This window comes from Carassius auratus, chromosome 46, assembly GCF_003368295.1.
Source record: "Carassius auratus strain Wakin chromosome 46, ASM336829v1, whole genome shotgun sequence".
NCBI classification, from domain to species: domain Eukaryota; kingdom Metazoa; phylum Chordata; class Actinopteri; order Cypriniformes; family Cyprinidae; genus Carassius; species Carassius auratus.
In genome coordinates, this window is record NC_039288.1 from 3,438,135 (window position 1) to 3,453,716 (window position 15,582).

The 15,582-nt window shown below is 37.0% G+C and overlaps 1 protein-coding gene across 1 annotated transcript; it reads left to right on the forward strand.

Annotated features, from left to right (window-relative positions):
* Positions 1-2,802: 2,802 nt before the first annotated feature.
* pou4f3 (POU class 4 homeobox 3) lies at positions 2,803-4,400 on the forward strand. Its single transcript, XM_026234039.1, has 2 exons — positions 2,803-3,055; positions 3,354-4,400. Exons 1-2 carry the CDS (start codon positions 2,960-2,962, stop codon positions 4,254-4,256), a joined length of 999 nt encoding a protein of 332 aa, XP_026089824.1. The 5' UTR covers positions 2,803-2,959; the 3' UTR covers positions 4,257-4,400.
* The last annotated feature ends 11,182 nt before the right edge of the window (positions 4,401-15,582 follow it).

The window sequence follows — 15,582 nt, forward strand, 5'->3', positions numbered from 1 at the left end:
ATAATCATGTTTTTAAATAGTTCTTGTTATCAGTTATGTACATTTGAGCTTTATGTTACATCTTCTGTTGCTTAATGAAAGTTTTTTGCATTATTTAAGTATCACGTGTGTTACCATGATGGTGTTTTGTGTTTCCATAAATGTGCACCTTCTATATGTTAATATATACTTCTGCTTGTGGTGAAGCTACTTGTGATGAGCTTTGATACTTCATGTGGCTTTCTCTTATACAGTACCATCTTTATTATTATGGTGGTTGTCAGTATTTTCAAGGTACAAAACAGATTTAATTTTGTGTGTTGTTGAATTTACTGGTTTATATTCACATTTTCTTGTTTGTAAATTACAGCTTTATATTGTAAAATTAACAGTTTTTGTCGTAAATGTGTTTACAGTTTTCTGTATTTTTACAAAATTATTCTGGCAACCACAGCTGCCAAAAAGTTTTTGTAAAAACAACAAGAAATTTTTTACAGTGTGTAAAATGTGAGGGACTTTATATTAACTTGTATACTGAACTGTTGTATAAAAGCAATATCCCACAACCAAACGAATCATATACAGCCATAACAGACTCTTATGCCATGTCATAAAAGGGTCAAATTTTATAATGTTTTTAAAAAACATACTGAAATTTCACACAGCCATAAGAGGGTAGTGATATAATTACCTATTATGGTTTTCTTATCACAAGTATTTATTAAAGCCACAGCATGTATCCCTTTTTTACATCAATGAAAAATCCTATTTTTTAAACCATAACTTTAAGCAAATGTACATTGATAAACTAATAATAATGATATTTTAGAGCTGTAAAGAACAGATTTTGTGGAAATTTTAATCCATATGTCAACTGATCATGTGATTTATGTAATCAGAAACGGTAAAAATTTGCTCTGGCTTAAAGTTTGTTGTCCCAACGAAGGAGAAATATGAACCATATCACTGACCAATTACTTTATCTATTCTTATCATGCTCATTCATATGTCGTATGATATACACTGTTAAAGTCTTAGAGAATTCAGTCTCAAAGAAACTTGTGAACATGACTATTAAAACCTACAACCAAAAAAGAACCAAATGACAGATTAATAAACAAAACAAACCATTTATTTTGATGCTCAACTCAAGATTACCATCACAGTACGGAAAGGTAAGTGTTCATGTAAATCAAGATGAACCGATGAGCTATGAATGGGGCATTTTTAGGTTCTGCTTGTAAAATATTCATGGGTTGAAACTCTATCTTGAGAAGGATAGCGATGTGACTTTATCATAAAAGGCATCATAAGTAAGATGAGTTAATATAATGACACAGTTGGCATTACAAGTTGACTGTTTACAATTTTGCCAAGACAAAAAAGGTACACAGCGTTAATCTGCGTAATGAATGAGAAAATGCCAGAGAGGTAATGGATGCCTGCCACATAGCAGATAAATAATTGAGCGTCTGGGGGAACAGGAGATGTGGATGGGATCAGATGGTGCATCTGTGTCACTGCGCGGCCTGGCTTCTCTTTCTGCAGCCACCAGCATGCTCACCACGTCAGCCAGCCACAGAGAGAGAACAGGTGTTTACTTTCAGTGGCCAACAGCAATGCTATTCATTTATTGACCAAACAACTTTGAGCTGGTGGAGTTTTGCTGGAGAGTTCAGTGATGTTCAAATATTCCAACACTCTAAACTTGAGTCTTATTATGTTTATTATGACTTGTTTTGCTAATGCAACTCTTGTATACGATTTCTTCTAATATAGAGTTACAAATCATTTATTTGACTTTGGTACCAAAGGAAAACAACTTCATAAATCTTTATATTTAATAGAGCTGTTAAAGTGTTTTTGAGGGCTTCCTTCAATGCTCAACTGTTAGCAGGGCAGAAGAGAGGAACTCTCAGACTCCACAGCCAGTGAAGACTGGGGGTCAGCCAAGGTGAAGGTTCACTCTGAGTTAATACGGGTGTCGGTATGCCATTGAGATTTCTTTTTAAAAATATATTTTTTAAAGGACTAAAAAAACTAAAACTGTAATAGAACCTAATAACTGTATTTAGTTTTTACTTTTACTAATACACTAAACATTTTACACAGCACACCATATTTATAATGATTTTACAATAAATGTATAACAATGTATAAATGCTCTGACTTTAAAATTACATTTTAAACTAGATCGCTATTCGGTCACACATTTCATTTGATGTATTCCTTGCACTAACTGTGGAATAATACAGTTCTGGATATTTTTACTACATGAAACCAAAAACTCTATTTGTCTTGCTTTTGACATGAAAATAAAAAATACACTATTATTAAACTAAAATCAGCAATAATTATAATTATTATTAAGTGTTAAGAGGCATATATCATTAAAAGGTAGCAATTAGGGAGCACATATCCACTATTAACTAAAAGTTTCCTCGATTACTGATAGTACTATCTATCTGCTTTTTAAGTAGCCTACTAATAAATTGTCAATATGCTAGTAATATGCACATTAATAAAAAACTAAATATATATGCAAATCCCGCAAAACTACTGTATTAATATACTGATATAAAGACTTTTTTAACGGGTTTTTAAAATTCTGCACTTTATTGCGTAGTGTTTTATGCATAACTCAAATGTCCGTAAAATTACGAGCATATTATTTATTTATTTCTTTTACTCCCCAAAAATAAAAATAAAAAAATAAATCACTTCGCTGATAAAGAAAAAAGTATTTAAATACAAATAACATGTTTCGTATGGTACAGACACAGAAGCCTATGCGCGTCAGACCACTTGTAAGTTGAAGACCGGAGCAGGTGGAGGCGGGAGGGCGGTGTGAGGGTGGAGGTGGTGGGGGGAAGAGCCCGGGAGGCGCTGCCAATGGAAACAGCACACACGAGGAGCGTCGAGCCAGAGAGCCGCGTCGCCTCCATGTCAGGTCCACTCACCTGCAAGGTGCGCAACGAAGATGATGGCCATGAACGGCAAGCAGCACTTCTCCATGCACCCTGCGCTGCACCCGGGCTCCGAGGGCATGCGGCGGGTGTGCCTGCCTGCCCCGCAGGTACGTCTCACGCTAAACTCCTCGTACTGTCTTCGTTCTGTCACTTTGAGGTGTTTTGAGTAGCTCCAGCATCCATCCATCCATCCCTCCCTCCCCAGCCTCCCCTTTCTTTCCTCTGAACTCACACTCTATCTCTCTCCCTCTCTCGCTCTCTCTCCCACATGCCTATCCAAGCAAAGCTGCTGCTTTCATATTAATTTTTATGACCTGTGCTTTGAGGAGGGTGCTTGGGAATGTTCTTTAATCCGGAGTTGACACAATTCCCCACTGACTTCCATATGCGCGCTCTTACTTGCAGCTCCAGGGCAATATATTCAGCGGCTTTGATGAGAGTCTGTTGGCCCGCGCAGAAGCTCTGGTGGCGGCTGACATCGTGTCTCACGGCAAGAGTCACCCTTTCAAGACGGACGTCACCTACCATACCATGAGCAGCGTGCCCTGCACCTCCTCTTCGTCCACAGTGCCCATATCCCACACTTCATCCAACCTGCCCTCGCACCACCACCACCACCACCTCAGCCACCAGAGCCTGGAGGGGGATCTGCTCGACCACATTTCCTCCAGTTTATCGGTCAGCGGCATGGGTGCGCCGCCGGACCCGTCGGTGATGACCACTCAAGCCCACCAGCACCACCTGCAAATGAGTCACTTACACCAAGCCATGGCCATGGGCCACCCGCACACCCTGTCGGTCCACAACGGGATGCCGTGCGTCAACGACGTGGAGTCCGATCCCAGAGAGCTGGAGGCGTTCGCGGAGAGGTTCAAGCAGCGGAGGATAAAGCTCGGAGTGACCCAGGCGGATGTGGGCTCTGCCCTGGCCAACCTGAAGATCCCGGGGGTCGGCTCGCTGAGCCAAAGCACCATCTGCAGGTTCGAGTCCCTAACCCTGTCCCACAACAACATGATCGCTCTCAAACCCGTCCTCCAAGCCTGGCTGGAGGAGGCTGAAGCGGCTTACCGGGAGAAAAACGGCAAACCAGAGCTTTTTAACGGGAATGAGAGGAAACGAAAGCGCACGTCCATCGCGGCTCCGGAGAAGCGATCGCTCGAGGCGTACTTCGCCATCCAACCGCGACCGTCGTCGGAGAAAATCGCGGCTATCGCCGAGAAGTTGGATCTAAAGAAGAACGTGGTTCGGGTTTGGTTCTGTAATCAACGACAAAAACAGAAAAGGATGAAATATGCAGCAGTCCACTAGTGCTGTTAGAGCAAAGTAGACATTTTAGGAACACCACAGGGATCTAAAGCTTTTCTTTGAATCATTAGAAACCTACTCCAAGTAGCCTACTACATTTGGTGTCGCCTCCAACTGATGGAGCCAGTGTGCGAATTATTCCAGGGGGGCTGTACCCCTAAAAAGGCTTGGCAAGAAGTCAAGGGGTCTTAAAAATATATAAAAAATATATATGCATTTGCACATTTTAGTGAGGTCAAAAGTTGTATTACATCAGTCGTGGCCGTGTGTGCCTGTGGTAACCAACGCAACACTAGTTGCTTTAGAACTTTCACTAAACATTAATATCGGAATTTATGTAAAACTTATTTCGGTTTGAATAGTGGCGCAAAAAAGGAATTTTGGTTTGCGCGAGGTCGACAAATCTCAAACTATTACGTGCTTAAAATTACTGACAGCATCTTCTCAACTCACAGAAGGCCGAATAATTCGCACACTGTAGTAACTGACCATTTTTAAACAAATTTGAAATTATATTGATCCTTTACAGTTAACATTACAGTGTTCATGGTACTACGAGAAAGTAACACTACTGAAAACCGGGTAGCTACTTAATGTGTGATTTTTCTTTAGCTGATTGTGATTACACATCGTTATGGTTATAAAATAATTACAGGAACATGCACTGTGTAACATGGACACCGTAATGTAAAACGGATAATAATTTAGCACTATATTTGGCTACTTTTGAATCCTTGCTTTCATTTGAAATAATACAACTTTTAATATTATTATTTATTTATTTATTTTTTGCAGGAGATTAACTGCTACTAAAACTTTGTTTCAGTATTATCACACGTGAAATTATATTTTGAAGTGTGTACGTGTGTTTTTGGTATTTAAAAAAATATATTATACAATTTGCGCACAATGTCTACCTTATTGCATACTATCACATGGAATGTCATTTGAAATATATGTGTACTATAGCGCTTCTAATAATTGTTTGAATGTCTTGTCGGATGTGAATGCAATCACGGTGGAAATCACATAGGCTATTCTCACAAACTGTCACGATTTCTTTTTATTTTTTCGTGAACGATCATCAGTTGAAGTGAAACTAATATGCAAAAACTGATGATGTAATGAAGAATGCTGCTATCTGCATTAATATAGCCACTGCAATCACTCTCACGTTTAAACTTCACTTTACAAAATGTGTGACGTTGAAAGTTATTTAATAAATTGTTGATTTTTTTTCAAAGCCTTTGTGGGAGATTTATTTATCTATTTTATTATTTGAATCACACACATGCAAAACAGGATAACAAAGTGTATGATTTCCATTGTCAACATAGGAGTAAAAAAAAAAATAATAATAATAAAATCTCAGAAATACAATATGTATACAAATATAAACATACACCTGGATTGCACAGATTTCATTTTACATAAATTATCCAGAAAGCTGCTCGCATTAAAATAATTGTAATATCATTAATTTTTAAAGACTAGCGCTGTTTTATTAATAAGCTTCTTGTGATTAAACATTCATGAAAATAATATTGACTAATCACCAACTAATTTAAAGATAATTTATAGAGAACAAAAAGGAAAAAAATCAAATATGTATAATAATCAAGCTGTTTTTAAGCACCATTTCCTCTTTTCTATTTCGGATTGCCAACTTAAGCAGACACCGCTGAATAATAAATGTCTGTCACGGCTTTGTGCAGAGGGATTTGAAATTATTAAGTAATGACGATGCAATATTAATTGTATATTGGTATAAAACAGGCAGAGAGCTGAAGGGAGAGTTGTTAGTCAGGAAACGCTTCGTAGAGGCTCAAGGGAAGGAGGAAGAGACGATGCTCAGGTAAGACGATGATCATCCGAGTCATTCTGTGCCTCAGTTCACTGGCAGGTTTCAAGAAGTAGGCTAATTGGGAAGTTCTATTAGAATTCGTATTATTCTACTGTACATAATACAATAAAATGAAATAAATACGTATGTAATTTTATTGTGATAAAGTCAAATTAAAAGGTTAAATGTGATATGAAGCTAACATGTTTCCCGTTAATCAAATTCGCTTGACTCGAGTTTATTTTACATTTTATAGCCGAACGGGTTTAAATGGAAAACCTTTTATTTATTATTTTTTTTTACAGTAAAGAAAATGTTAAATAATTGTATATGCTGTTTTATTTGATAACCTTAAATGTTTTCATTATTTCCCTCTACTTTTCTCTTTCCTCTATTAATATACGTGAGTTGAAACAATCAAATTGTTTTTTAGCATGTATTAAATATTACGTTTATAAACATAATATGAAGTTAAAGGCTATATTCAATATTAGTATACTGTTTTAGTTTTCTTTACGCACGAAATAAATGCCAACATAATACATTTAAATGCATAACAAGTAACAAAACTAAATTGCACTGTATTTTTTTTTTATCCCAAATTATATTTTTTTCTTATTTGCAAAGAAGGACCGTCAGAACAAACGGAAGTTGTTAAACTAATGAGATTATGAAAGAGGGTTACATTCATTGGAGATGTCGGATCATTAAAAATTAAGAACTTTTTATTTATATCATAACCCAAACAATGGTGTAAACCAATCTATGATGAGCACAGAGCAGGGGCATGTGGCCAGTGGTGAGGACTAAATTATTGATGATCTATTGAAAGGTAGAGGCCTAGGCCAGTAACTCGTGTGTCACACGAAACATTCTATGGCAGGTAATGTGCGGACACTTGCCCCAACTTAGGTTATATTTGAGTTTTCCACAATTTCTCCGTTCAAAATATGGAATCATTTGGAACCAGTGAAATAGTCAGCGTCATAATAATCAGCTAAAACACATATTTACTTTTTTTATTTTTATTGGACATTTCAGTCCGCATGGGAACTCTATGTATTACAGTTAAATGAAATTATAATGCTCAAATATTTTCATTAAATTCCTTTTATTAAAAAACAAAAAACTAATTTGTTTTGGGCCATGTTATAAAATAGTATTCAAAATTAACTAGCTATAATTCAGAAGGAATCATTTATTTTCTGATTATGGAAATTGTCTTACATTAAACGTTTAAAAAACTTTACAGAATGCTTTTTAAATTCCACAACTAATTTTAATTAGAAAAACCGACACTTAATAATAAAAAATAATAAAATAAAATAAAACTGAAATCCTGACGAAGATCTTCCGAAAAGAGAATGGGTGAATCAAGGTCAAACACTTTATAACCGACTCCTAACACAGTTAAAATCGCTGTCCTTTATTTTTATAATAGGCTACTTGCGAACTTGAGGTTGCCGGAGACGTGCGTGTCTGAGAGAGACAGAGAGAGAGAAAAGTGATTTCATGTTATTATTTCACAGCAAAGAAGATGTGACAGAATGAGGGTGAAGCTATGCAACCATGCACTGTCTCTTGGAAGACGTGGCGCACCCCCTCTCTCTCTGCGGGACACGCGCTTGTTCTTGCGCCCATACTCCGGCTCTGCGCACGAGCACGGCGGAGTTAAGACACCGGCGCTTCAATTATTCATAGAGCGCCAGCAGCAACACAAGAGATAGCAGCCAATGCGGAGGCAGACAGCGAGCCCGGTGTGCTTTATTAGTCCGTTCCTATCATCATCACACGCCAAGCCACCTTAAGGCATTTGCCCGCGGTGTCTCAAAGCGATAACTCACGGGGTTATCCACGGGGTCCCCGTGACGGGGATAAGTTACCGGGAAACCTGAAGCCGTCCTTCAGAGGTGAATTATGGGCGTATATGTAGCCTATCCTAAAGCATTTATGTAGGCCCAGGCCTACCTGTTAACAGAAAAGCCTTATAATTAATTCAGATTGTCACAAAATTTGTTTTATGCTGTTGTTGTATTGAAGACCTATTTCGATCGAGTGAAATACTCTGAAAATGCATAAAAAAATCTTTAAAGTGAATGACAGCACAACAATTTAAAAATCTTAACAATCACATAACTCAACCGAGTTTGTAAGCTTTTTTAATGGAAAGAAAAATGTCTTATTATGACTGATCAGGGGTGGGTTTCCCAAAACCATAGTTGCTAACTAAGTTAGCAACTTTGTTTGTTGCAATGCAATTTCCTATTGCCAACCAACTAAGTTGCTAACAGGTTAGCAACTATGGTTTTGGGAAACGCACCACAGACTGATTATGGTTTTGTCTATTTTTACCAGTTTGTGTTTCAGTGCTCAGACAACGTTGACAGTTGTGAAACTGTATAATTTCTATTATTATTATTTTAAACTTAACTTTCTGTAAGTTTATATAAGTCTATTTTAAGTGCTGAGTGGATGATTACAGTTATAGTGAGGTTAATTTTGAGAAAATAAAAAGAAAGTCAAATGAAAAAGTATACCTGCTTTAAAAACATTCTAGTGATCATCTGATAATCTGTGATTAATTTCAAATTGGAACCTATAATATAGCTAATCATTTCCTCAATGGCGACAAAGCCATTTGACTTTCAAATGTGATCATTTTAATCAGCTCATCATGTAAAGAGCTTTCTGGAGCATTTCAGCCTTTGGTAGTGCGTGGTAATGAGTTGCTTTTAGAGTGTTGCTTTCATGTTCCCGTTTGATAGCTATGTTATAGTACATAGTTTGATTAATGGCACACGTCATTACGTCAACAAGTGACACCATCTGACGCCATCTGACGTCCCCTCCAGAAATTCACATATAATGTGTTGGGCGAGAGCCATGGGAACGGAGCAAAGCTGTAGTTAATGAGTAAGAGTGACACCTGTGATACTCATTGGTCTCAAGTCCCGTGGAAGAGCTCTGGAAAGATAAAAGGAGGAGTATGACACTGAAGGACGAGAGAGGACCAGATGTGGGTTTTATTTTGTGTTTTGGTTTTGTTTTTTTGCACAACAGTCACCCGCGAGGGGTCATATAAGAATTATATGCAACTAAAATAGGAATACTCCACATGTTTACATGGTAGATTCTTAATCAGAGTATTGTCTTAATTGTGTTAAAATCGGATTATTGTTGTCCATGTAAACATACTCATTGTCAAAAGATATCCAGGAAAAAGTCAGGAGATTGAAACAAACTAATTCAAAGGCTCCATCAGTGCACAGTGAAGTCTATTATAGAGAAGTGGAATGTATTTGGTACAACACAGACCCTCCCTGGACCAGGATGCCACTCCAAACTGGATAAAAGAGCCATGAGGAAACTGGTCATAGAGCTGACCAAGAGGCCAACATCAACTCTGAATCAGACCATTGTGTGCATGTGACAATATCAGCACAATATCAGAAATTCTCCACAAATGTGGCTTGTAGGGGAGGGTTGCAAGAAAAAAGCCACTCCTCAAGAAAGGCCACATACAGTCACAACTTAGCTTTGTCAAAACGCACCTTAAAGATTCTTAGGCAGATTAGAGTAAAATGTAATTATTTGGCCTCAACACCAAACAGTATGTCTGTTGGAAAACTAATACAGCTCAGCATCCAAATAACAGCATTCCTCCAGTCTGCAGCAGGGCCGGGATTACTTGACAGGATAGAAGAAAAATGGATGGAGCAAAATACAGTCACATTCATGAAGAAATTCTGCTGCCCTCTGAAAGAAAGTTGTCAATGGGAAGAAGGTTTACATTGCAAACATGCCAATGACCCAAAGCACTAAACAAAACAGAGCACACAGAGGTTGAAGGAGAAAAAGATGAATGTCCTTGCAAGGCCTAGTCAGAGCCCAGACTGAAAATCCATGGAATGACTTGAAGACTGCAGTCCACAAATGGTCACCATCAAAATTAATCTGAACTTGAGCAATTCTGCAAAGTTGGCAAATATTGTCTACTAGTTGTGCAAAGTTAGACATATCCCAACAGACTAAAGGGTATAATGAAAGCAATTTACTGATACAAGGGGACAATCCTTTTTCCAACTCAGTGATTCTGGTTATTTATAAAAAAAAAAAAAAAAAAAAAAAAAAAAATATATATATATATATATATATATATATATAAATGCTGGTGTTATATCTTTCACGTGGGTGGTATAAGTTGCACTGAGTAAATATCAGCTGGATAAACAAAAAAATATATATAAAAAAATAAACTGTGTCTGTCTTCATTTCAGGCTGCAAAGCAACAAAATGAGATTGTTTTAAAGGGAGGTGATTCATTATACCCACTATCTGTGTGTATATACAGTATATACAAAGCTGTTAATGTACTTAATTTTATGAACATGACTAAACTTTCATTTATAATTTAATAATTTTATTGTTATTTGTATAACACTTCTTACTTTTTCTACCATTCACAATGTGTTTGTGTGTGTGTGTGTGTGTGTGTGGAAGCTGATGTGGCTGTGTGACCTGTCCTTGTGTCCCCCCAGGTCTGTATGGTGTTAAATAATTACTGGCATAAACCTAAAGCAGGAGTTCTATAATAATCTTAGGAGACACACAATTGTGAATGCTATTGATTATTATTATTATTTATTTTTTGATGGATAAGTGATATACAGTAGTCCCGTGGATCCATGATGACAATACTCTACATTTACATATGTGTCTAATGATTGCAGATCTTTTCCTGATGTGTGCCAGCGGGGATCTTATTCAAGGACAATGTTTTTAACTCCTTACATTGGGCTTACTGTCCAAGACGTGGACAATATGCCTCCAACAAACAATGTGTTTTATTTTTGGCCTCATTTATCCACTAGACCTTATTTACCCTAAATCACTATTTGTAAATTTCACAAAGGTCTACAACTGATGTAGTTCAGTAGTTTATATTACTATTGTTGTGACTAATTCAAATTCCAGTATATTGTGTGTTGTGATTTCCTTCATTTACATTTATGCATTTAGCCAAAGTGACTTATAGTGCATTTATTTATTTATACATATATGAATTTATTTTTTTTACTAGCAGTGGGTTCCCTGGGAATTGAACCCATGACCTTTTGCACATCAAACGCAATGCTCTACCACTGAGCCACATGAACACCATATAGAGAAATAATATGGTGAAATGTTGGTCAATGAAGACTGTCAATATACTGTTCAGTTTTTTTTTTTTTTTTTTTTATTTAATTGTTTTCTTAAATTTGAAATAGAATGTAAAAGGGCATTCATTTAAGTTAACTTAAAAATTGGGACCTCACATTACTCAATTGAGGGAATGAGTTTACACGATCGAGTTCAGGGGTTTTCAGTGTGTGTGTGTTTGTGTGTGTGTGTGTGTGTGTGTATAAGCAAATATTCTAATACCATCATCCCTATCAGATTTTATGCTAAAATATCAGTGTCAAAGGCAATGGAAGATGTTAAAACTCTGATCTTAAAATTATAGTACACATTTAATGAACAACAGAAATACAAAGAAACACCTAAGGCTGAAATAATTAACAAAAAGCTCTGAAAAACAAGAAGAGAATCTTCTGAGTGAAAGTGACATACAGCCAAGTATGGTGACTCATACTCAGAATTCGTGCTCTGCATTTAACCCATCCAAAGTCCACAAACACACACAAACACACACACACTGTGAACACACAGTGGACAGCCATTAATTCTGCAGCACCCGGGGAGCAGTTGGGGGTTTGGTGCCTTGCTCAAGGGCACCTTAGTTGTGGTATTGCCGGCCAGAGACTCAAACCCACAACCCTAGGGTTAAGAGTCAAACTCTATAACAACTAGGCCAAAAATTCCTGTATAACATTTTTTGCTACATCCAATCCTAAATCATTTAAAACCATACTATACTGGTGAGGAGTCAGGGGAACTGCATTACCATACTCACTATGTGCAGAGGCTCTAGTTTTTAACCCAGGTACCAGAGAAGAGTAAGTCCAGGCTACATGACACCAGAAAACTGTAATAGAGTTGACCCTGCCGCTGATAGGCACTGGTATCTGATCATTCGCGCCCCTTTAAAAGCATGCCGGATTGTGGGACGTGTGCACACTTGGCTCTTGAATAGCCTCTGAATAATACATGCACCCATGCAGTGTGGTAATATCACTTCACATGAGCTCCCACTATGGGGCAATGATATACATGTCGCTGCTGTAAGCACAAGTGAAAGGAAGGGGCATTCTTCTTCCCAAAAGTAGTGCAACTGGTGGCACAGTGCTCTAACACCAGGTCATGGGTTTGATTCCCAGGAAACATAAAAATGATGAAATGTTACACTTAATGAACTGTGAACTTAAAGAGGAGCTGCATTTCAAATGTGACTACTGTCTCTTTGAAAATTAGTATTGATAAATATTAACAGCACCATTTAGCTATTAAACACCAGAATTTGATCAAGCTGTATCAAAGTGTCTGTGATCCACTTCCTGTAATATATACAGTATGTCCTCTGGAAAATATAAAATATAATAAAATATAAATTACAATGGATCTTAAAATATAAGGCACACAAAAAGTCATCATGTTTAGACAGTGTATATCTTAAATATTTAATGCTCAAATTCATTATTTTTTTTTAAATTCAGTACAAGTAATATAGATCACATTTTTTAATCAGAGACTGCACAGAAATATTGCACAAAATCTGAACCTTATATAAAAACAGACCATATTAAACAATTAAATATATTCAAGCAAAATTTGTTCATGCTCAAAATTATATAAATATTTTACTTGGCTTGGCTAAATATAATCTTAAGAAATCTCAGAAATAGAAAAAAAAGAGCTGAACATAGTCCAGCTAAGCTTGTGTTAATGTACTAGTGGTGTGAGGGAATAAAAGTCCAAGTGTATCATCTCACCTTACTATCCATGTCATTCATTTGCAGATGTTTTTGATAGATGATCTTTTCCTAGAAATATCAGGTACAATTAATATTGCAATCACGTTTTGCTCTGTATATTAAAATATTAATAGTTTTGGCTTACTATAATTAGTATACTAGTTAAATCTTACTCTGGTTTCCTTTTGGAAATGTTTCATTGCCTTGCTCAGCTCATTAATAAGCTCTCCCAGTAAAGCCTTATCGGTGTGTATTGCCAGAATCCTATGGCTTATCTCATCTTTCTTTAAGAAATAACTTTCCCCCTACAAATAACAGGTAAAATTAATATTGCAACCCCATTGGGTATATTAAAGTAGACAGTCCCAGCATACTAAAGGTACTATAATACACTTCGGTTAAATCTTACCTCGGTCTCCATTGGGACATTTTTCCTTGATGTAGACCGCTCATCAATGACCTCTTGTAGTAATGCCTTATCGCTGTGTCTCTCTGGAGTCTTAATGGTGTGTTTTGCAGGAGTCCTATAGGACTTAAAGGGTTAGTTCACCCAAATATTAAAATTATGTCATTAATAGCTCACCATCATGTCGTTCCAAACCTGTAAGACCTCCGTTTATCTTCAGAACACAGTTTAAGATATTTTAAATATAGTCCGAGAGCTTTCTGTCCCTCCATTGAAAATGTATGTATTTCAATCAGGACCACTTCTGTCAAGTATATTTATGACAATTATAATTGCATACCAATTGCAACACTCCACACGCCTGTCCATGCAGCCATGCTTGGACAGAGCAGGGAGAGCAGCAAGACTAAACCCTCCTGGGGTACAGAACAGAACCATTATAAGCATATATAATTACAATTCACAATAACATGAGTTGTAAACAAAATGTCATAGAGACTGCTTCCAATGAAGACACTGTAAAGAAAGAACAAGTTAAATCGGATTACAGGTTCAGTTGGTGGATTTGGGGTTGGAGGAGGGAGTTAATTGCAAGCAGAAATGCGATGGAAGGACACTGAAGAATGGGAATTTTAAATAGACCGCAGGTGTCGAGACTGGATTGGTACACGTCAGGAACAGCTGACTGTCAGCTGATGCGAGCGTGACTAACGTGGCCTGACTGAACTAACACGATGCTCGATAGTAAACTGTCCATGTCCAGAAAGATAATAAAAGCATCATCAAAGTAGTCCATGTGACATCAAAGGGTCAGTTAAAATTTATTAAAGCATCGAAAATACATTTTGGTCCAAAAAAAAAACAAACATTGACTTTATTCAGCATTGTCTTCTCTTCCGGGTCTGTTGTGAGCGCCTGCTGTGACTGTTGACGTACGACGCTACTGACATGTTTTCTTTGTTATTGGGCGCTCCAGAAAACACCTCAGTAGCACCTTGAACATGCTCACAACAGACCCAGAAGAGAAGACAATGCTGAATAAAGTCGTCATTTTTGAAAACATTTTGTCAAAATGTATTTTCGATGCTTCAACAAATTCTAACTGAGCCTCTGATGTCACATGGGCTACTTTGATGATGTTTTTCTTGCCTTTCTGGACATGGACAGTATACTATACGTATATTTTCAATGGAGGGACAGAAAGCTCTCGAACTAAATCTAAAATATCTTAAACTGTGTTCCAAAGATGAACGGAGGTCTCACGGGTTTGGAACGACATGAGGGTGAGTCATTAATGACACAATTTTGATATTTGGGTGAACTAACCCTTTAAGACTTCCCTCAATAAATAACAGGTAAAATGAATATTGCAGTCACATTCTACTCTTTATATTGAAGTATAGACAGTGTTGGCTTACTGTATTTACTAAACTTCAGTTAAATCTGACCTCTGTTTCATTTGGGACATATTTTGCCATGTCCAGCCCATCATTAAACTCTCCTATTAAAGTAATTTCACTGTGTTCTGCAGGAGCGCTGGGGACGAATACAGTGAAAGCAAGGAGTAGTATAGTCTTTAGTTTATATAGTGAGTTTCTCAAGACTTTGTTTGTTTGAAGGCCAGAGGTACCTGATTCCTCCACTGCCGAATGCTCTGTATATATACTCTCAGAAAGACAAGACTTGGCTACGAAGCTTCCTTTTTTTTTTTTTGCATCGTAAGCTAACAGTGCACTCAATGTATATCTTGAATGAGATGTGGTTGATATATCTTGAAAGATCATAATGATTTTGGGTAACAGGTCTGTAGATTAGGTGTTGAAGGCCACATTTTGACTTTATTCGCTTGTGCAAATAAGTTTCAGTACTGCAAAATCAAATTATCAATATTAATAGCTTTTTTGCAGCAAATCTGCATGTGTTTATGATTGCAGTTGTGTTGATACGCTGGAGATGCATTAGTCGTTCAGATGACGCCAGTAAATGTCAGACGATTAACAACATCTGAAATCAGATTTAAAGATGTTGGCTGGAAGAACTCAATTTCAGAAACACATATATGACAAGTAATCCCTTTAATGTCACATTAGTGAGTCTCATACAATGGCTTTTACAAATTTGGACACTCAAGTCACACCTAAAATGTATGAAATTCATTGCATAAAAATG

Coding starts and splice junctions, on each gene's coding strand:
- pou4f3 (XM_026234039.1), top strand. CDS start 2,960: ATGATGGCCATGAACGGCAAGCAGCACTTCTCCATGCACCCTGCGCTG. Junction 3,056..3,353: donor TGTGCCTGCCTGCCCCGCAG/GTACGTCTCACG, acceptor TCTTACTTGCAG/CTCCAGGGCAATATATTCAG.